General features: G+C 41.9%; 1 protein-coding gene across 3 annotated transcripts; it reads right to left on the reverse strand.

Annotated features, from left to right (window-relative positions):
* Positions 1–707: 707 nt before the first annotated feature.
* SLC13A5 (solute carrier family 13 member 5) lies at positions 708–23,046 on the reverse strand. Of its 3 annotated transcripts, XM_068655935.1 has the most exons (13): positions 22,898–23,046; positions 22,265–22,340; positions 14,475–14,603; positions 13,058–13,194; positions 11,625–11,839; positions 9,525–9,696; positions 8,486–8,608; positions 7,742–7,954; positions 6,844–6,965; positions 6,436–6,554; positions 5,047–5,208; positions 4,016–4,153; positions 708–3,274 (listed from the first exon to the last, which is right to left on the reverse strand). In XM_068655935.1, the coding sequence occupies exons 2-13, from the start codon at positions 22,268–22,270 to the stop codon at positions 3,146–3,148; spliced, it is 1,665 nt and encodes a 554-aa protein (XP_068512036.1). In that variant the 5' UTR covers positions 22,271–22,340; positions 22,898–23,046; the 3' UTR covers positions 708–3,145. The 3 variants fall into 3 exon arrangements, with proteins under 3 accessions (XP_068512036.1, XP_068512037.1, XP_068512035.1); XM_068655936.1 differs by lacking the exons at positions 22,265–22,340; positions 22,898–23,046 and adding an exon at positions 17,514–17,869 and having other exon boundaries at positions 4,008–4,153; XM_068655934.1 differs by lacking the exons at positions 22,265–22,340; positions 22,898–23,046 and adding an exon at positions 17,514–17,863.
* Positions 23,047–23,269: the final 223 nt, after the last annotated feature.

Below are 23,269 nucleotides of genomic sequence, written 5' to 3' on the forward strand. Positions count from 1 at the left end.
CATGATAAGGATCCTGCTGTGTTCTCTGTTGGCTTTGGTGGTACATGTTTTCACAGAATCATAGAATCATGGTTTCGAAGTGGAGGAAAAAGGGATTCCTTTATGCTACAGCCTAAAGACCATTTATATATAAAACTAAAACACTTTGATGAGAAGAAAAATAATGCCATACAAGATGAGTATCTCTAATGATACTTATCCTGTAGTGCTGTAAAAGGATGTAACCTAGCTCCAGTAACAAAGCAATTGTACTTGCATTACACAGTGTAAATAATACACTTATTTACTCAGCACACAGGAACAGGACGACATGCATGCTTGATGCTGAAGAAAAGTCTGTTTGTGCCTATTATACTGGAGACTATGTACAAGACTGTTTCTTAAAAGCAAGTTGTGTTTGTTAGATTCCTATAATCTATTACTCTGAAATGAACAAGATAGCTTGTAGAATTTGCCACCTGCTTTGGTCCGGCCTGAGCATTTTCAAAGACGGAAACTCACATTATCACATAGCTGAGGAAAGGAACCCTTGATATGTAGGTCTGGAGGTACTTAAGGCAGTGTCAAAATCTCTGCTTTGCACTGATTTTCTATGGTGTGTATCCTCAAGGAACTTACTAGAACAATACTATGCTACAGAGGAAGGTAATGCAGAAACAAGTGGTTCACTGTGTCACACAGGAAACAATCCATGCCACAGAGACAAGTTTTTGATTTTATCTTATATTTTATTTTGTTTTTATTTTTATTTGCCAGGCTCTAATTCTGCAACTTTTCCATTTTAATTAAATATATATCACTTACAGGATGCCATGAAAGTGTCTCAGAAGGAAATACTTGCAGTTAACAGAGAGGTGACATATCAAATGCACCATATTTATAATAAAACCAGAGTTCTTTATTTCCCCATATATATGTTCCCCCGACTTGGCACTTCTGTCAATAAATCACCCAGTGTGACCATTCAAGAAAATAGCATTTGTCTTCTACTTGCACAGCAACAGAGAAAAGCTCTTCTTTCTGCAAATGGGAGAGGAACTGCCTGTCCTACAGCTTTTAGCTGAAACAATTTTTAAGGGAATTTGGATCTGCATGAATCGAGACAGGCAAGCTCAGTGTTACCCAATCATGTGAGCACCACTGTATCTTACCTGCAATACTGAAGAACAAGCACTGTGAAGTACCTGGCAATAGTGAAATGTCCTATTGTGAAGTCCATCAGAAGGTATAAAAAGTCCCTTTCTCAAGTACTTTTAGATATATATAGATGCAAGTTGGCATTAAGTGGTGATTTCCAAAGTGCAGAAGCTGCTTAATGGTTTCTGGTTTCTATTCCTTCAAACAAATACTGCGATAACCTTCAGGTGGTGACACATGTCTGTGACCAAGTCACTTCTTGGCACTAGAATTGGTCTCTTCCTTACACATACTCTGCAAGTGGAATGGTGTTTATTCACATGCTCCATCATACCATGGAAGAGGTATGAGGCTGCACCACATGCAACCAGCTGGCTAGACAGAGTGCTGTTGAAGGCACCAGAAACAACAGTTTATGGTTCCCAGCAACTTCAAAGAGCACTGAAGATAAAGGCACAGAACTCCAATCATTACTGAAGTAGTTTTCTGCTCAGAAAAAGCACCTGGTGATTTTGTGGATATGTATGTTACTCACTTTTAAAGGCAAAATGTGAATATTCTTCCAGTTCTGTAAAGAACATTCAAGTTAATGACAAAACTATAAAACATCCTACACGTTACTGTGCTAGAGGCCAGATCATGCACCCTGTTCCTTCATGTAGGGAATCACTGAAGATGCAGAATTTGACCCTTATGTCCTCACAACACCCTTGTGAGGTAGATAGGTACATAACAACTTTTTCAGAATGGGAACATGAGACAAAAAAGAGGTGGATTGACTTGTCTGAGGCTGCACAGCAAATCTGGAAGCAGAACTTAGGTCATGGCCATAGGTCTCTTCACTGCAACACACTGCCTTCCCGCCCAACTTCATCTCCAGGGCTGAATAACCAGCATCCATGTACCCCTGGTCCAACAATACACCTAGTCCAACAAAAATCTTTCCATAGACTTTTTCTGCTTCAGAAATGACATGAACAGATGCTACAAAACACTTTTATCATGGGACCTGAATTCCAAACTACACGAGACAACTTCCATTGCTATCAGCCAACACAAGCCCTACTATCTGGGCTATACTATATTATTTACAAGGCTTTTGGTCAGAGCCTTTCTCATGCCTTGTCTCCACTTCAAAATTCTAGAGTTAATAACGTGCATCAGGGGCTTTCTGAAAACTCCAGGAGCTTTCACCATAGGTATGAAGTCCTATGGTTCACAAGTCATTTCCAAGCTGTCACTAACAAAGTACTGTTTGGCACATGAAACCACATCTACCCGGGGCCAAGAGATGGAAAGTCTCCTGGCCCTGCCAGGACCACAGTGCAAGAAACACAAAGGCAACCTTAATTCATCCTTGCCCAAGATATCATCAGAATCATGACCAGCATGGAATTACGTTATTTCAACCCTCTAAAAGGGTGTCTAAATGCAGTGAGATTTGGGAGTGAAAAGAAGGTGATGGAAAACATGGTTGGATGTTGACTTCGAAAGATTTTATCCCATGGCTAAGGCCAGACTAAAATATAACAAACCTTACACTAGATAAGTGACAACAGGTATTTCTCTGTACAGATGCTGACTTTTGGATATATATAGCTGCTAATGAATTGTCAGCCCTTGTCTGGGTGCAGTGTTCAATCACAATGATTTAAAAGTGCATACCAAGGATAAAATAGTTCAAACCATCTGATATAACAGCTTGCCCTCTCTTTATTTAAAGTTAAATGAATTCTAAATCTTGATGGTAATTGGAAGTACAATAGATCACTTGATCATACGTGTGATCCAGACACATGATCCTTAGGGTTGTGAAATTAAACAGCACATTTGGTGCCACCATGATTGGAATGAGTTGGTTCATGCCTGATCTGATGTTTGACTCCCAGAAGGTAGCAGACACCTAACACTGGATCTGAAGTGTGACAAGACTTTATATAGGGTTTCAGGCAACAACAAAATAGGATCAAGAGTCCATTCCTTGTACAAAACACGAATTCTTCATCGCTCACTGGTTAGTTGTGCTGTTTGCCCAGGTTGGAAATGTATCCAGATCAAACATAGGTCTTCCCCATGTGTTGATGGCCAGTGTGACACAGAAGACTCCAATGATGTTCATCACTATTCCAGATCTAACCTGTGAGGACAGAAGTCCAAGCCAACAATAACCAAACAACAGCACAGCAAAATATGGAAAGACACTGAACACAAAGAAGAAACACAGTCAAATTAAAGCACAGAAATAGCCACTGCACCCACTACCCGATGTTCTTGCTTAGGTAGAAATACCAGGGAATACACCGTGAAAAGGTGAACAGTTTGCTACACAACAAATCTAGGAGCTGTAAGGGATTCAAAAAGAAGTTGCTCTTATTAAAGACCAGCTTCTGTGTCCTTCAAGTCTCCAGTTAGAAAACTGATAATATTTGGGTGTTTGGCACAGAATTTGGTACTGTGTGGTCTGGCAGGCAATCAAAGGACCAGAGTCTAGGGCAACAGATTGTTACCTTCTGCTTTCAGCTCCAGTGGAAATAAGCCTTTAGCTATACTCACCAAAGCCCCAGAAGACACTGGGAAGCACTGGCTGCATTTTAACCCCTTGGTGTTTAAGAGATTTTGACTTGTCAGTTTTTAATTTCAATTGGACTGGGCTGTATGTCTGCCAAAGCCTATGAGAAAAGTAATGTTGCTGCATAGATGCAAATCTTTATTACAATACTAATACCACATAAGAGAAGGATGTAAAGTGCTAGCTACTGCCCATAAGAGCTTTATGATACTTTGGAAGTGTTAAGCTAAGAAAATTAAACTTTCATCATATTTCAGAAAAAATGCAACGGAGAATTTCAGATAAGAGACCAGACAATTACCATCTTACCATATCCAAAACACGGATGTGGCCATAGGAAAACACTATTGCATTTGGAGGTGTTGCAACAGGTAGCATGAAGGCAAAGGAAGCACTGAGAGTACCAGGCAGCATAACATACAAAGGATGGATCTTGACAGATGCAGCCTGCAGTGTAATGAAGAGAACTATAATACTTGAAGTGTTACCAAAAAAAAAAGAAAAAAAAAAAAGCAAATAAAATTTTCCAGACCTTTGAGACACACAGGCTCAGCTCATTCCTTGGTATTACACGACCAGAGTGATTTTCAAGCATTTTATTCTGGAATCCACATGTGCTTAAAGATAACTTTGGTCTCAATCCCTGTCCCACAGTACTGAAAACAATGCTTGATTTTTTCTTGTTGTTTGTTTTGCTCTATGGTATAATTTGGAGTTCTGGTCAAATTTATCCAATGATCTTTTCTTTGACCTCAGACCACATTTTTGGAGTGCTTGTCAGGGTAACATAGCGATGGAACTATAATTACAAGACATGTGGAGTAACATTCTCAGACATTACATGAACTTTGTGGGACTCAGAACTGAAGTGACAAATAGATCAGCACCTTTACTGAGATAAATTGATATTTGCCCCACGCACAAAAAAGGACATGAGTGTATTAGAACGAGTCCAAAGGAGGGCCATGAAGATGATCAAAGGGAGGGAGCACCTCTCCTATGAAGAGAGGCTGAGGGAATTGGAGTTGTTCAGCCTGGAGAAGAGGAGGCTCCAGGTAGACCTTACAGTGGCCTTCTAGTACCTAAAGGAGGCCTACAAGAAAGCTGGGGAGGAACTCTTTGTCAGGGACTGTAGTGATAAAACAAGGAGTAATGATTTTAAACTAAAAACTCACTGTCCATTATGGTATACTGTCAAATGGATTGCTTCATTACTGGGTTTCAGATTAACATTAGAGCAACATTCAAGACAGTAAATATGATATTGTTTTGCCACTAGAGACTGACAGTTTACCCCTAATCTCCCAGTTGATAAAACAGCAGAATGGAAGTAATCTTACCATGGATGAAAAGACAGGTAGGAAGAGGGTGGCTGTGGCGACATTACTGGTGCATTCAGTGAAGACAGCTATAATAAGCGAAAGTACTGTTGCAATGGCCCAGGGTGGAATAGATCCTAATGGAGTCATTTGATGACCCAGCCAAGCCGAGAGCCCAGAGTTCTGACAAGAAAAATGTTCTTTGATGAGGCTTAGAACCCCTAGCTCCTGAACAGAAAACTCATGTTATGTGTAATGTTCTTAACATAATGCTAAACGATTCCTGAATTATATAAATACCACCCACAGAAGTACAGAGTTCTGTCATAAACACTAAAGGGATTTCCTTGCCAACTACACTAATATTCAGCCCCACTTTCCTGATTTTCCTGGAACACAAATACTTGTTCACACTTTGGTTACAAAATTAAATTTTCTGCTAAACAGAAACAATTATTGCTGAGACTACAGCAAATACTTAATCACTCACAAGATTCCTAGCACGTGTTTCTAGTGTTTCTGAAGATAATAATGCTGTATGAGTGCTATATTATATGAACACAGACAGCAATTGATTCAGACAGATTACAAAGCCTTCATGCCCCAGAGCTTTACTAATGTATGCATGTATGCATGAATGCAGATGAATGTAACAGTCCAGAGCTTTAATTTACCCCATGTCTTAAAAACTGCCTAGCCACAAAACTTAGATCTGAATACAACCTTCCTCAAAGAATGTCATTGTTGATATCTAAGGTTTTGATTTAGATACGTCTTAGTAGCGATGAAGTACAAAGCATGGCTTCACTCAAAATTTGTTCTTGTTTTGGGAATTCAGCCACCTTTACTAAGAATTTATGAGCATAGGATTAAACCATGGGCTTATGGAGTGCAGTATATTGCCTGGCAACAGCCACTGACAAGAGACTGAAGAAACCCCACTGGATACAGTTTTAGAAAATATCTACTCAATGATTTTCTACCTAACCAGTTCAGAAATGGTTTGGTTTAAATCTGAAGTTATTTATCCTTTAAACAAACCTCAAATGGTTCTGGAAATCTTACAAGTGTTATTTATACTTCTATTTTTTCTAACCAGGGATGGGATTGGGATGACAACACAAATAAGAAAGACTGTTCTTCTGGTCTGTCCAGTCAATGAAGATCCCCAACGAAGTTGCCCTTTCAGGGCTCAGATAAATTAGAGAAACTTGGCCAATATACACAAGTTCCTGAAAAAGAAGCACAAATATTCACCTTTCCTCCCATTTTTTGCTAATTTGGATCTACCTCCATATCTGAACATCTCTACTGGGTTTGGCTTTGGGTGCATGCCCAGTAATACATGACAAGATAACAAACCAGGGAAGTCCACCTTTGAGTCAGAGAAAAACAGATGTCAGAACATACTGCACTTGCATCTGCCAAAGCAAAACCTCCTCCCAGCAGCAGCACAATGCTCCAGGGCATCTTCCTCTGAACCACATTCCAATCCAGCAGTGGGGCTGGTAAAAATGGCTTTTTTATATCTAAAGTGAGAAACCAAAAGCAAAATATGTTTCAGCAGAGTGAAGACATTTTGTCTCTGGTTCTATAAGATACTAGGGAAAGGTTCATCAGGCAGAGGTATATTACTGAGAAACCTACAAAAGCTAGGGTAAGGGTAACATATATGAACAGTGAGCATGCTCCAGTCCTGCCCAAGAAGTGAGGGAGGTGAGCTACCCTGAAGAACTGCATGCAAATCCAGTGCATGTTTCCGCCATGTTAGCTGGAGCTGGGTGACTTTCACAATGTTACAACGCCCCTTTTAAATACCTTCTTCAGTCTGTTCGGGGTCAGACATGCTTGAATTCCAGCCTATGAATTTGGGTTTGGTAGCAGGAAGGATGAACAATAGCAGGGCAATAAACACAGCAGGAGCAGAATCAGTGATATACCTGAAGAAGAAAAGATAGCTTATAAAATAAAACATCTTTCTTCTAGAATGTGGCTGCCTTCCAGCATTGCAACCACTATTCCTTGCCATTCTGTTTGGGGTTTATACATTAGCAAAATACATCGTTAGTTCATGACTGAGGTGTTTCAGGTCTACCACAGCACAAACACAGTAATAAATGAAAACAGCTATAATACACACTAATAATCAAAATCATGATGAAATCAGATGAAATCAGATGAAAATGGCTCCTGGGGACAGGGTTCCTTCTTTGTGGGCAAGCCAAGATTCAAAGATCCTATTCCAATGACTTGCGAGAAAATGGCCTGAATGATTTTCCCATTACACATTTTATATTCTTAATTTGCCACATACAGTATGTGAAGAAGCTATTGAAAGCAAAGAATCAATTTCCCAGTGGTTTCTACATATGCTATTGTTTAGAGATAATACCAAACACCACCACTGATTGGAACTCATACAAACAAAATGCTAATGTGTGCTTGAAAGTGACAGAGACCAGCACTGCAGAATTTCCTTTTCCTTTAGGAGGTTCAGCCTGCTCCGTATCCCTCTCCAGCCTTCACTGCAGTACAAACTGTCAAGTGATACATCAATTGGTAGTCTTATGTGTGTGAGAGAGGATCCAGCCCAGCAAACATGAATTCTGATACAGTTGGAATCAATCAAAACAGTATCTAAGAGTAGGGGAATTTGATTCAAAACAGGGAGGGTACAGGGTGAAAAAAAACAAAAAAACAAAAAAACAGAACTTACTTTTCTCCGTCTGGGAAGAGCCTGTTGGCCCAGCCTTTTACAAAGCCTGGGTGTCTGGAAAACCACAAGAGAACCAGCAAAACAAACATGATGAGGACATTGAATTCAGCATAAGAGATAGGGCCTAATTTCTTCATTTCTGCCTTCAGCACATTGTATGCAGCTTTTTCTTTAGCAGTTCTCTCTGTCCCACAGCCCCAGCTTTTTTTAAAGCTTTAAGAAAAAGGAAGAAGAAAACATTGTAAGTATTAACACATTAGAATGATTTAACATGCTTGCCACTCTGAAGCTGTTCCTTCTGGGGACAGACACAGACTAAAGAAGAGGCCAGAAACAAAGAAGTGACAACAGTGTTGAAGTGTTTCATATGGACATGTCAGTTCTCACAGAAGAATGGGGTGTAAGAATGGATACGTCTCTGTCCAGTTTGGAGCAACCTAGTATAAAAAACTCAGTTTTGAATCAAGGGCAGCAAAACATAGACTAGCTTTTCTAGGACCTAAATTCTCAGATTTTAAATTGAAAAAGGCAGTTGTGCCTGAACATTAAGATTGCCTAGCACTTTTGGCTTAGCGTGAATCTCCCCAAACATAAAGGGTTCCAAATCTTAAAAGCTGCTGTGAAATTGAACTGCTCTCTTTTATAGCATGATCAACTTGTCTGTGCATTCATTTTATCCAGAAACTTTTCAGTGATCTGCATTAGCTAAATGGTTTACACAATATCACATAGTTAAATACATACTTGAGTCCCATGAAGGAGCACTGTAGCCAAAGCCAAGCTAGTACCAACATCAGAATCATGTTTGGGAATGCAAACCCAAACCAGGAAGCAAAATTCACAACATCATTATTGTTGGGATATAACCTGAAAAAACAAATGCTTTCTGTATTAATGACAAAACATTTAGTACTCTACCCTCCCTTTAATATACCTTAGTGCTAATTAGACATCTAAATCCAAGACAACCATGACAAGTAATCATAGACAACATCCACAGCTTAACTGAAGTTAATAGGAAGGCAGCCCCGGGTTTCAGAGGAGAACTGAAACAATCCTCTTAATTTTCCCTGCATTTTACTCTAACGAAGACAGGAACAGATGTTGGTGTTTTAGGTCTCAGTAAGACAAGCGCTGCTGAAAGGTCTCCCGCATGTTCTGGGTATCTTTCACTTCCAACATGTCTGCTCATTTATGCCATGACAGAATGTTTTTTCCTCCTCCCCATTAATAACTATAATAGGAGAGAAAGCATTGTCTTCTTCTGAAATTAATAGCTGCACTTCTGCCCACTTCAATAGATGACTAAGTTGCTACTTAGCTTAAAAGACTGAAGCCAAAGTTTTAAGAACAGCCGCTTTTTGTTCTTCCCTGCATCTACCAATAATAACTGCAGGACAAATAGCAAAAGCAAATTTCCAGCTGGTTGTTACAATCAACAGATAATGAGAAGACTTAATACTACATTCTTCTCAAGTTCTTCACTGCAGTTGCCCTAATCATATGCTGCATTTTAATTGAAAAAGAGGAGGCAGAAGAACCACTATCTCATATCTCAAAAATTTCTCAGGAGGCTTATAATACCAGCACATAGCTGCCTAAAAAAGGGCGGAGCAGAAATATGATACCCTTCACTTCATATACATTTCTCACTTTCAGTTCATCAGCTGCTTATTGCTTAGAGTTTGCAACTGAAACTGTCAACTATGACTTTTTTTTCTGTGACTTCTGGTCACAGAAACAGTAACGTAGCAAAAGTAAAGAAACAGCAAGAATGACTTACTGGTTCATCTGGCCTTTCAATACCATGTTTGGACCTGTTCCAGTGAGTGTTGCAGTTCCTCCAATGCTGGCAGCATAGCATACACAAAGCGTCATTCCCTTACATATACGTTTCTTCATTTTCTTTTCCTCAGAAGATCTGGGGTCATCAGGGACTTGTCCATTGCTTATGACTAGACACAAAGAACATGACTTGCTCAGGTACAGTTAGGGAGGCAGAAAGTTCAGGACCAGGTCTGCAGGCTCAGTGCTTCCAGTTTTCGTATGCCTCATGCCTCATTTTAATTGAAAAACAAAACAACAAACGAAACAACAAACAACACACAGATATGTTCCTAAATATTTCAGACTTAAATTCATGAGGGGTTGAGAAGAGAGGTTGACAATTTGGCTCCACATGACCCAAGGATGCTGTTTTCTATCTTGGTGCCACAGCTTCTCAAAAGCAATTCCCTACCTCACAGAGGGGCTTACCGTCACCCAGATATTGTAGTCACTGGAACCCTTTCAACATCCCAGTAAGAACTCAACAAGCTTTAACAGCTGTGAATACGGGTGAAAAAAGTCCACCCCAAACAAAATTCTAGCCTGACACAACTGTTAAGGTTATATATTACATCAGTTTACATCAAGTGTGGAATTTTGCTGCTGTGTTCATTATTCTCTGAGGTTAACAATCTAATCATGAAGTCTGGCTGGACTAATTTTGTGAGACAATGTATTTATAACAATTACAACCAATTCAACAATACCAAAGGGTATTCTTCACATACATTTGTCACCTTTCTTGCATGTTAGGGATAAATTAGCAAATCCAAGCAGTTCCTTCTAAGAGAACAGAAATCCATCAAAATTATTTTCTCTAGTCTCACTGCAGAAGTTCATTTTTGAGACTCAAGAATCAACATTAAAAACAACATTTGTAAACATGAAATATTATCTTAATACAACTGTTTGGATGCTAAAAATGAGCAAACTCACAGAGCACTGTGTGACTAAGTAGCATTCTCTTGGGCTTGCAAGTCTTACATAAACATAGTGCCTGAGCTTTGCACAATAATAGTGCATTGTCCCATCACTAGTGAGGTAAGAAATTAAACAACCAAAAAGCAGAGAGCACTGTTGTATCTAATTTACGTTTCTGAAGTCCAGACAAATATGCCAGTTGTGAGTTAGCATCTTAACAGGGCAATGACTGACACATGTGAACTACCTTCTACACTGGGTCTTCCACAGACATATAAGCTAGAAAATGGACATGGTGTGTCCCAGGCAGAAAGCTCATTCTTGCACAGAATCACACAGGGAATTGTGGCAGATCAACATGCTAATTCAGTGAAATCAAATCTCCAAGAAAATCCCCAAGAAAATCCTTCCTCCTCTGAAAGAGAAAGGCAATACAGATTTGATATTTAATAGCATTTCATAATATAGCTCTCTGTACCAGTGCAATGGAACAGCCAGATCAGAGGAATGGAATATGTGTGCAAGTGTGTCAAGTGAAACCTACATCAGAAACACAGAAGTGATAGAAGAACCTTGTTGAGTCAAGCACCAGGCTAAGAATACACTAAAGTGTTCCAAAGAGTAGCTTGTCTACCAGGAGTCAAATGATGCCAGCTCTTTTCCAGTATTTCTCATTTTTCTCCCTATTTCCACATTCAATATGGTTAACAAATGGGTATTTATTACCCCACAACCAAAACAGATTGAGTTTGCACAATTTTTTTCAAACATTCCTACATGTCTTAGACGCTGAATACCACTGATAATTACAAGATCTAGAAAGTGTGATGCTGGTGTAGGTGGAAGATATTTCCCAGAAGACACGTTTTTTACTTCCCTGAGCAGGCCATTAGTTCCAGGGAAACCACAGGTGGATAAGCCCAGCTTGAAGGAAAGAACATACCAATCTGCATGGGATCTACACTAAGCATAACAAAATGACAGCCACCAAAATTAGTAAACATTTTGGAAAACCTGAATGTCATACATTTAAAAGCTTTCAGTCATGTGAACATCCTATTTCCTTGAAAAAGGTCCTTCTTGGACAGAGAGCTCCGAGTGTAACAAGTTAACTCATTCCTTAGCAGGCCCTTACCCTGCACTGTAGTGGGATCTGATACATTCTTTTCCTGCAGCTCAGTCACTGTATTTGTTTGCCCGGTTGCTTGTTCCATCATGGTCACATCATATTCAGTGTTATCCATTTGCTCCAGGACAGCCTGGACAATGGGAACCATCATAGCAGTGGTGGCTGTGTTACTTATCCACATGGACAGGAAAGCAGTGACTATCATAAATCCCAACATGAGGCTGAAAAAGAAATAGGCAGATGAGAAAAGAGGAAAAACCTGAGACAGTTAGGCTCTGTAGTCACTGCAATTTTGAGAGCAGAGTCCAGACAGGGATGTGTGTATCCTCCAATAGTACAAAGCAGGGCTAGATTCCCTCCTAGGTCTGCTACCCTCAGTGAAGGAAACCCAGAAAGGCATTTAGTTCTTTGGTCTGTGCATGATTAAGTCTGAATCATCTTGTCTCCAGTGGCGACCACCTAGAATTTATCCAGATTAAAAAAAAAATAAAAAGGTAGTTCTGTAAGAGTGAACCAGAAGTGTTGTTTCCCTGGTTATTGGTATTAGGATTGTAAACTGTGCTTTCAGATCTTGTAAAATTGGCTTTTGTCTGTAGATGCAAAGTAATGGGTACTAGGTGCTCTTCACCACCACTATCTTTGCCTAGACTTACTCTAGCCACAGAACTGGCACCGCTTAAGCATGCCAGAATGAGGGTATGGCTTTTAGATGATGATCATGTCTCCATTCACAGAGATGGTAGTGGGGACCACAGATGGCTTGGGGTCATGATAAAAGGATTTCACATGAACTGTGAATGCCAGCACATACAAAATATGCCATCTGGGTAACAATAGCACAGATGCTCTTGGACTTATAGCTTCACGGCTTTACAGAGATTCTGACTAAAAGAAGAAGCAAGGGTACGATTTATCTCACCTGACTTCAGACATGAAAAACCCAGGTACTTTGATTCCACTCAGACACTTACTGCTTTGCAGTTGATGGGCACTTCTTGGGCATGAATCATCTGCCCTATTGTAGATAATGGCTTCTCTCTTTTTGATGACAACAGCCACAGCCTAGCTCTTTATATAAGAAGTGAATGCCTGTTTTTGGAAAACTGAATTCCACCTGTAGAGTCTCATCCAAAGATCAAACCATGGACTCAATGTGAAATGTAAGACACTATAGAGTCAGGGGCTTACATGGATATAGAAGTATTTTCAACCCATTCAAGTCATTTAGCAGTCTTGCAGTCACAGGTGTCCTCCCATGAGCCTGTATTTTGGCTAAAGGACAAATAAACCATCCATGCAGACAGGCTTCGCCTCTGCAAACTGCATAAGTACAGAAAAAGAGGTTCTTGGAGATTCCCTTCTCTGCTGACTCTTAAACACCATTCCTAGGTATCTGCTAAATTGACACAGACAAGGAAGAGGTAATGTAATGTTCTTACAGTGCAGGCTTCACCCCAAGAATTAGCAGGACCCTTAGCGCAATCCTTTTGTGAAGATTCCACTGTTCAACAGAAATTGCAACAATCAGCCCTCCAACAAAGAGCATGTTTGTGTCATTTAGATACTGCAAGCAAACCTGTAAGACAGAGAAGATAGGTCAGGGACCCAAATGTAGCCTATTGCTACTAGCTTCACTAGTACATGTTGCCTTCCACCCTCTCAAAGACATTTACTGCACCAGGCTCCATTCCAATACTGACAGAAAGAGTAGTTACAGCCTCAGCTACCTCCAGTTTCTGGAAACCTTTATTCTCTGTTTCCTTCCCAGAAAGCTGTGTAGAGGAAAAGGATCTGGGGGTGGTGACTGATGCTTGCCTGAACGTGAACCAGCAGTGTGCCCAGGTGGCCAAGAAGGCCAACGGCATCCTGGGTTGTATCAAGAATAGTGTAGCCAGCGGGACCAGGGAGGTGATCGTTCCCCTGTTCTCAGCTCTGGTGAGGCCACACCTTGAGCACTGTGTCCATCTTTGTGCCCTGCCCAAATTAGGAGATTAGGAGAATCTCCACATTCGGAGACATTTCTTCTCAGAAGGAGTAGTTAGGCATTGGATCACATTTCTAGGGAGGTGGTGGAGTCACTGTCTCTGGAAGCATTTAAGGAAAGGTTGTATGTGACGCTTAGGGACGTGATTTAGTGGGCAATACTGGTAGAGGGGGGATCGTTGGGCCAGACGATCTTGGAGGTTTTTTCCAACCTTAATGATTCTATGACTCTAATAGCAGTTTCCTAAAAGACTGGTAGAGACTCAAAGTATTATGTAGATACCAGAGATGCTAGACTACAAAATAGGTTTACCAGCACCTTTAACACCCACACCCATCCTTACCAGCTGGCTGGCCAGTAGCAAATCTAAATACAGTCTCTCTGCCTTGGGCTAAAGCACTGCCCTTCCGCTAGCACAGTCAATTATCCTTTTGCAGAATGAGCTTTGGAGGGGACACAGTGTACTTGCTGGCATTATGCTGTCTACCATGTCAGAGGAAGTTTGTTTCATGCATTTCAAAATCTCCCAGAGGATATGTCAGCAAAGCTCTCTAATGGGATGGATTATGAACACATAAGCTGCTGGTACTAGTGTGATGTTATCCAGCAGGATCCAAGCCCAGAGAAGGACATTCCCCTCTATCATCCCCAGTCCCCTTCTCCCCCTTTTCCCCCCGTAACATCTTGGGCAAATATGTATTGATTTCAGCATTTTCCCATACCAGAACCCAACTCCCTGCTTAACATGTTCAAAAACAGCATAACAGAAGTGGAGCGCTTTCCTATCAGACTTGTTTGGTACATATCAATGGGGGATCAGAGCAATGGATTTCCCTTTATCAGATATGGATTGAGCAGGAACTATTCCTTACTGATTTAGAGCTCTGAACTCCAAGCAGAGGGAAAAATACCACTGGCATGAGGGAAGTAACAGCCAGTGGGATAACTTCAGTGCACCAGTACACAGCCATGATGATGATGATATATGCACATTTGGCCTCCTGCAACACAATGGAAGATGTATTTAAGAAAAAACAAAACAAAAACAAAACAAAAAACCAACAATCCTATTCTTACAGATAAGAAAAACATTGCCGTCTCTTATAAGGGGACCAAACATTCCATTGTCTCTAGCCTAACAAGTTATGCAGAAAAAGGTAGGAGGGACATGAGGCATGAGGATTTAAATTTATACATTTTAAGTCTCGCTCAGAAGTCACTTGCATAAAAAGGTCTTTTTGACTATAGTGCTTTTTATAATGCATCCACATAAAATGTTGGGCACGAAAAACAAACAAAAAAACACCTTCTACAGCTAGGTACATAGTTTGCAGTGTGCAATTACCTCTTGGCAGTTGAGGTAAGCAGATTTCACATCCAGGAGCCAAGAATTTTTAATAGTGTTGGGAGAACTGGGCATTTCCATTTTTAGTTAGCTATTTTTAAACGTATGGCTGAATTTCCTAGTGTGGATGAGTACATTTTCTGAGATTCACATTTATTTGAGGTGTGCCTAGTAACATGCCTGAGCCAAGAAACTATATCACTGAACAATTTAAAAGTTCTTAGGTAACTCTCTTCCAATTTATTTATTTTTTTTTGGGGGGGTTGTAGGGGTAGTGGTAGGAGTGGCTAAGGACATAGGAGGTTTTAACTTGCTTTCCCAAATCATACTGTTCTTATCTAATAAGGGGATTCCCTAGCTTAGAAATGTTGTAATGTTTTTTTTATACAGTTGGTCAGGTATTTCTGTAATCTGGCTTTCCTTGGTTTGTACTTTCAAAATTGTTAGGAGGAGTTAGCATTCATTAGTCTACAGTAAACAGCATTGTAAAGCTTGAGTCAAAGTGTTCTGTTCAGGATTTGCTCATATTTAGAGTATGTGTTCATAGGATCCGATTCTAATGCACAAATGGGACTTTATTGCAAAAATAAACGAGGTTTCAGTGACATTTTAAAATTGCTGTAAGGTTATATTTATAAATATTATAAATAGGGGTGTGCTTTCCTTTTTTTTGTGCTTTTTTTTTTTTTTTTTTTTTAAAGGAAAGAACAGCTTAGGAACCAGAGAACAGTCTTTGCAGGCAATTTGATTTTTTTTTTTTTTTTTTTCAGATTGAGAGGAGATTAATTACAGCACAAGTTTTGAGAGAAATATTTTTTTTTATCAGAGACTAGAAGCTATCAGACAGATCCTATTTAAGTCTCTTTCCTTAATAAATACAAAGTGAGCTCATGATACCATTTAAGCTGTACAACAGTAACTAAGTGCTACAACTAACTGTGGTTAATTTGTTGCCAATATGAAAGACATGTAAACAACTGTAAGAGAACATTACTTTGAATAAAGCTCACAATACTGAAGAAACTGGTTTTGTACAGTGGACAGTAAATAATTTACATGAAGTTCAAAAATACAGCCATACTTATAAATTAACTCCTACACTTGCAGCCAATTCAAGCAACTGAAGATTTGGAATTAAATAAATATCTGTATCTACATCTATATACGTCTGTGATTTATGGGAATGGTCACAAAATGTTTCTTTGGTCTCTGGATAGTCCACAGCAAAAACAATGACCTGTCTTCTCACTGACAGCTGGAAAAGCAGTCACTGATGGGAATGTTACTCTCCCATTGTGAAATATTGTACTTTTCCCAGATAAGACTTACGACACAATATTCCTACAATTACTGGAAAACTGAAAAGGAACTCCTTTTTGGGGGGAAATTATCTTTCCTAGTATTGATCTTAGTAGCACCTAGCAGCCAGAAATTCCTTTCTGTAAAGCACGGGCATTCAATTGAATGGCAGACCTGATACTGCTTAGACAGGTAAACCAGAAGTGCTGGCAATTTTGCTTATAAATGTGCATGATGTTTTTCTATATTTTAAAATACACTGAGCAATACAGGTGACTCAGAAGAAAGACTTCTTTTAGCCCTGGAATAGACTCTATAGCTCTAGTAGGCTAGAATACTGTAAAGAGAGGTTTCACATTTTGCCAAGAATGCTACAAGGTATTAAAGACAAAAGTCTTCAGTGGGTTATTCCAATTTTATGCTAGTGTAACTGCTCTGAAATCAAAGGACTAGTGCCAACCCCATTACTGGAGTAAGATGGATGTGAACTTCAGTATATTGCATGTGAAACCATCTTATGATCACGGCACATGGTGCATGGCTTCTCACTGCACCATAGGATGAAGAATGACACTCACCAGCACTACTTACAGTATCTCAGAGCTTCAGCAGCAGAACTAGAAAACCCAGAAGTCCTGTATTTCAGTCCACTGCCAGTCATTTCTTGACAACCTGGGATGCAATTCTACTTGTCCTGACCAGCTACTTATCTTTGGGCCAAAAAGAATTGCACCTAATTTGCAAGATGGGTTGGGTCTGTGGAAGGCCCAGGTCCTGGCCCTGGCACATCCCTTTGGATGAATAGATGGGCACTGGGCTCCCATCTCAGAGCTTCTACAATGAAGACCACTTGGGAGCAGAAGCTGTAAAACATGTCCCTGAGACCTAGGGGCGGAGGACTGAGGTCCTTTCTGAGCTGCATTGAAATTCCTCTGGGGCAGGGTGGCGTGAAGAAGACGTTTCAGCGTACTGTCAGGGAGTAAAGTGCCCCAGTGGGCATCAGCCACTGCTCGCTCTGGTGGCGAGACGAAGCGTCGAGGGTAGACCTGGTGGGCAGCGCTGCACCGGTTGCCGGGTGCTGGGCCCCACACGAGGAGGACAAGCAGGCTGGGCGCCCAGCACTCCTGGGCAGCGGCGGTGCGGCTGGCTGGGACGGGGCTCGGGGCAGCCCGGCCCGGACCTGGGGGCAGGGGGAGCGGGCTCCGTCGGGCAGCAGGGCCCGGACCCGGGGAACCGCGCTCCCTGCGTGAGCCCCGCGGGCACTTACCCGTGTGGGCACAGTGACCGGCAGTGGCAGCAGCAGCAGCGGTGTGAAGAAGAGGATGGCGAAGGACCGGTACCTCAGCAGGGGCCGCAGGCACGTCGGGGCCATCTTCTGCGGGGAGACACGGTCAGGGCGCGAGCAGGAGCGGCGCCCGCCGCCGCCGCCTTAAGTACGGGGCGGCGGGGCCGCGGCGGGAGGGACGTGGCGGGGGGCGACGCGACCCGCCCGCGCCCTGGCGGGGACACCGGGCCCGCCCGCGCCCTGCCGGGAGCCGCCTCCGCCCTGCCTGGGCCGGGCCTCCGCTAGCGGTGCAGCCGCGGATCCGCAGCGAGCGAGCCGGCGGAGAGCTGCCGGGCTGGCGCCAGCTCAGCACCCCTGGCCAGCGCCCGCCCTGCCGACCCGGGGGCGGCGCGGCCGTGCGGCGACCCTGGCACCCCCCGGGCCGGCCGGCAGCAGCCCTGGAGGATGCGGGAGCAGGTGCCCGCGTCCCCGACCGACAGACACGCGGGAGATCTCGGCTCGATCTAGAGCAAGGGGGCTCGCTCCACCATATGGGCTCCGGTCCATAGTAAGGGGCCTTTCCCCTTCCCATTGTTCCTCACGTCCATCTATCTCTGCACTGCCTCTTGTAGTGCACTGTGTGAACAAGGAGAGATACTCGATGGCCGCGTATCACGTTTCCCCCCGAGCCGGGAAAAAGTTTTCTCCGCGTTCATAGTGCTCACAGTGCTTGCCAGTGACCACAGATTCTCTTAACACACATTAACTGTGGGACCAAAATGCTGGCCCAGGCTTCTCTCAGGTGCTCTGGCTGGTGGTTCTGATGGCAAAGGAGGATCATCTCTCACTCATTTACACAGCGGTGAAGGATGGAGCTCCCTTGGGGAACTGGAGAGTTAAACCTGCAGGAGGGTCTCCCCAAGACAAAGGTCTGTGAAGGCTTGCATGCATGGCTGTGTTTCACTGCCTATTATTTGGTGAGGGACTGTGTGTCTATGATCTAAGTTAAAAATAACACAGACTGGTTAATTTGAAAGGTTATTTTCAATATGCATCATTTCAGTGATTTGGTCTGCAGTATAGCCACAGAATCAGAAGTGAGGGCACTTCTGAAAGGGTTGCAAGCACTGTTGACATGGCAGAAGGAAAAGACAGAAGGATGGAGAGACTGGAAACCAGACTGAAGACAAAGAATTTGTTGATTTTTATGCTCTGCTTCTGTGATGTCAACAGCCACCCGAAACTGAAGACAGCAAAGACCACATCTTGACAGTTTGATCCTGCAGACTTACCAGGCAGTGAGCACAGAAATAAAGAATTTCAGATTCCACAGCAAGTAATGAGGGAGCTCTGAGTAGAACTTGCACTGTTTGTCCTATGTGGACCAGAGGATCTTGAGTGATAGAAGTTCAAAACAAAACACTCCAATGTTACTGTTCTGTTTGTAAAAGCAATGAATGTCCACTAAGGAAAACAGTAGCCAACCGGATCTGTACAGATTCCAAATCTTCAAGCCTTTAGCAGCAATCCCTCTGGGTAACTTACCAACACAGAGGAAACTTCACACCATCACAGAGCCTAGCAGAAAGTGGGGAATCAGCCAAAACTTGCATTCCTGTGGCCAGTATCCAATGAAAAAATGCTTCCTAGTCAACAAAGAAAAAGCACTACAAGCACTTAATTAAGAAAATGCAAAGAGTTAACTCCAGAGGATTTGTACTGTGGTTCACTTTGTCTGACAGACCAGTGCAATATGATTTGCTATCTTTTGCTATTCATATAGCAACTGTCAAGCAGAGGGAATGCTTTTGGAGGAGAAAGGGACTGAAACATGGTGTTCCCTTGAGTTTCTACAAATAAGTGATCTGGGTCAGGGATGGGAAGACAGTGCAGGCTTCCCAAGGGAGTAGAGCGCAGAAAGGAATGAGGAAAGGGGAAAACCAGGGAGGTGTCAAGACCAGCAAGTACCTGACCTTTAGAGAAAAATACCCACTTTCCACCTATTCCAGTGGAGCTGCTGGTCAGCACCAGCAGAATAAGAAATGGAGATCCAGGAGGAACAACACTCAGTACCAATTTGAAAGAGGACATGTCTAAAGCTCTTTTAAATCTGAGTGTGTCTTTATCTGATACCCCAGGCCCTAAAGAAGGCAGCTGTAAACTTTTCATGAATCAAGGCCAGCAGTGGTAAACTGAGTTCAGAAACCTAAATACAAGGCTGATCTCTCCCAGCAATATACTAAAGCAAAAGAAAAATGGTAAGTATGACCATACAAATGAAAGCAAACAACTTATTTATTTTCTAAGTGGGCTCCTTTTCTAGAGGATTGCTTTAGGAAGAGAGCAAGTTGACTTGTGTATTTGCATGTGTGTGAAAAACGCCTGCACTGACTCTGCTGAGAAGAAATTCAGCATATCAAGTTGAACATGAGACAGCAGTGTAGCAGTGTGCCCTGGCAGCCAGGAGGGCCAACCAAATCCCGGGGAACATCAAGCACAGCACTGCTAGTCGGTCAAGGGAAGTGATTGTCCTGCTCTGCTCTGCGTTGCTGCAACCTCGCCTCGAGTACTGTGTGCAGTTCTGGGCACCATGGTATAAAAAGGATGTGAAACTATTGGAAAGTGTCCAGAGAAGGGCTACAAAGATGGTGAAGGGCCTAGAGGGGAAGATGTACAAGAAGCGGCTGAGGTCACTTGGCCTGTTCAGCCTGGAAAAGAGGAGGCTGAGGGGAGACCTCATCACAGTCTACAGCTTCCTCACAAGGGGGAGTAGAGGGACAGGCACTGATATATTCTCTTTAGTGACTAGTGATAGGACCAGGAGTTGGACTCGATGATCTTTGTGGGTCCCTTCCAACTCGGGAAGTTCTGTAATTCTATAATTCTATGAAATCAAATTAGTGCCAACTACAGTCCCTTTGCAAGTCTGCTAAGAATTCAGCTAAAATCAAGCACAGCAGCCTGCTGTGGCAGAGTAGCAAGCACTTCACTGATCTGAACCTGTAACACTGAAAGGTAAATTCTGACTTCATTCCTCCTCACAAGACATTATACAAGACATCTTTCCACTGCACATTTCATATTTAAGATACCTCCATCACTATTTTATAATCCATTGAAGGTTTAAATGTGTCAGTTCATGCTCTACTCTAAGCAGTGGGGGGGGGCAAAAAATTGGATGAATCCAGATGTTAGAACTACACATTCACATGTCATCACAAACGGTAAAAACATGGACAAGATGAAGAATATTGAGTGAGAACAAGAGAGAAGATACCTATGTTCAGATGAGGAAAAGCTTTGCAATGCATCACCAGGATGAAGGAAGGGGAGAGCATGATTGGATGAAAAGTGTGAGGAGAGCAGTTTACAATACAGACCAAGGCTGGGCTCTGATCTGAAAGAGATCAGCATACACCAACAGAGAGAAGTACAGAGGTCCAAGTTTGATTTGGCAAGTCTTCCAGCTGCTCTCTCTCCCCCTCAGTCTGTGCTCACAACTCAGATACATTTGGCTCTGGCTGGATCAGAGAGTGCTACAGGAATGGCAGTTCTTTCATGTAATTTGCTTCCTCATCAGTGTTCCAAGAGGAAGGACAAAGCATTGGCTGCTTGCTTTACAGAACAAGTTGACAGTGAGGCAAAGGAAGCTGCAAAGAGACCATCATGCTTAAAAAACCTCCAGCAGAAGGAGTTACAGGTGGTTCAGAAAAGAGCAATCAACACCACCATCTTCCCCCTTTCCCCCACTCTTCCCCCCCCAAACCTAACAATCCACTCTCCCCTTGCAGCCTGAAATGCAGTTCACGCTAATTAAGCACTAACTGCAGCCTTCAAGAAAAAAAATACTTTACATTTCTCAATACTGCTCTAATTTCTACTGTGTTCAGAGTAGTATACATGATATGTATGGTTTCTCAGTCTTAAACTATTGCTTTAAAGGCAGTAAGTAAAATTAGATTTTTGTTGCAGACACAGTCTAGAAAGTGGAGATTCTAGTAGACTTTGGGTTAAATTTTGCTCCCCAAACATTGAATAATAATGTTGCTCTTGTTTTTCTTGGTAGTAAGTTTCAAATCAGTTTACAAAGGAACTCAAATCTTTATATTACAAAGGGACTTAGGCATGGGTGGTGACAAGAAACAGAACCAGTAGTTGAATAAGGTCTCTTGTATCTTAAACCCTTTCCATAGTTACCAGACATACTGCTCCCATTTACTGCTATGTGCACTGTTTTTTACCCTGATAACCATGGGTATTTTAAAGCATATCAAGAACCAAGGGCATGATGTATTAACAGAGCCAAGCCCATCTAATGGCTCACAGCCACTGACCTGCCCTGACTCTCTTGCTGTTTCTTAGCCACTGGCACTAGGACTCATTGGAGTCTTCCCCCAACTGATTGATCTGGCAGAAAACCAAGTCAACAAAGAAAGCAGAACATTTTCTGCTGAGTTAGTGAGCTGAATAGATTCAATGAAGTGTTCAGTGACCTCCAGAGCCAGCTCAAGGAACTGGGCCAGTTATGGCTGAGGTGGGAAGAGGAATAGCAGAGACAGTAACAGGTGGCTCTTTTCAAGACAGCAAGTTCATAGATGAGCTTAGCAGCATTGTCAACAACAAACAGAACCTTTTGATCTTCCATTTTTTACTATAGATACCAGAATAAGTGTATTTTTCATATGATATGAGTCATTGTAAAGAGCTCCACTGAGAAGTGGGACACAGCTGGAGACTTGTTAACAATCACTGACCTGCATTGTTTGGGTTAGTAGAAAGAGACTAGGAGTCAAGTCCTCTTGGGAGGTAAGAATTCCAGGATCTAGCAGTCTAAGCAGGAAAAAAAAAAAAAAAAAAAAAAAGGAAAATTAAGATTCCAGTATAGCTTAATTTGTTCCCAATAAACCACTTTCTGATTTTTTCTTATCACTACAAGCCAATTATCCCCATTACTCTTGTTATTGCTAGATATGAATGGTTTGTGGCAAAGAGGCTTTGCAGGTTGCAATTTATTCATTGAATTTCAGAAAAACATACTGCCCTCCTCTAATTTAAATGCTGTCCAAGCACAAAAGTATTGTTTGCCTGTTTAAAAGCAGCCCATTTGACTTAGATAACTGTTATTCCTCTCAAAACAAAACAAAAACTCTCGTCAATTTCTTTTTAAAATCATTTCAATGCTGCAGGCTCCGTGCAACACCCAGAGGTACAAGAGTTTAACAAAATTATATTTGATGAGGAATGTAAGACCTCTGATACTTGACACTGAGAAACACAAGTGAAAACAACTGACACTGAGGCATTTTAGGACTTAGCAGGAAAAGAACAGTCTTCTACCCAGGCTTTTGAAAAATCACATTTAAAAAAACAACCAGTTCAGAACTTACCTTTGTGTGATGCTTGCCTTAAAAAGACATCTAGACGAGATCCTGTACAATAATATTAAGCACTGCAAGGTTTACACAGGATTTAAATAGAAAGAGTTATTACCAGCATTCAGAAAACATCACGGTCTCATTATTTTCTGTTTTTCCTTCAGTCAGTACTTTCACAGCTACTGCCAGTCCACTGTGTTTCTTTAGGAATATCTTTCAACTAAGTTCCCAGTGGAGCATCTGATATTTTTCCAAGAAAAGCTTTTCAGGCTCTGAACGAGCAGTCCTTTCAGTACAATCCCTGTGCCCAACAACTTTCTACATAAAAGCCCTCATTATGAATTTTGAGTCAGCGGAGTTTTCTCAGTCAGCATGTGTTGCTGA

The sequence above is a fragment of the Anas acuta genome, chromosome 19 (genome assembly GCF_963932015.1).
Source record: "Anas acuta chromosome 19, bAnaAcu1.1, whole genome shotgun sequence".
Classification (NCBI taxonomy): Eukaryota; Metazoa; Chordata; class Aves; order Anseriformes; family Anatidae; genus Anas; species Anas acuta.

Excerpts from the sequence above, each read along its gene's own strand:
- SLC13A5 (XM_068655934.1), bottom strand. The coding sequence starts at position 17,618 with ATGGCCCCGACGTGCCTGCGGCCCCTGCTGAGGTACCGGTCCTTCGCC. Across the intron at positions 11,840-13,057 it reads CTTGGGGTGAAGCCTGCACT|CCTCATGTTGGGATTTATGA; the intron begins GTAAGAACATTA and ends TTTCTTTTTCAG. Across the intron at positions 6,966-7,741 it reads CTCTTCCCAGACGGAGAAAA|GTATATCACTGATTCTGCTC; the intron begins GTAAGTTCTGTT and ends TTTCTTCTTCAG.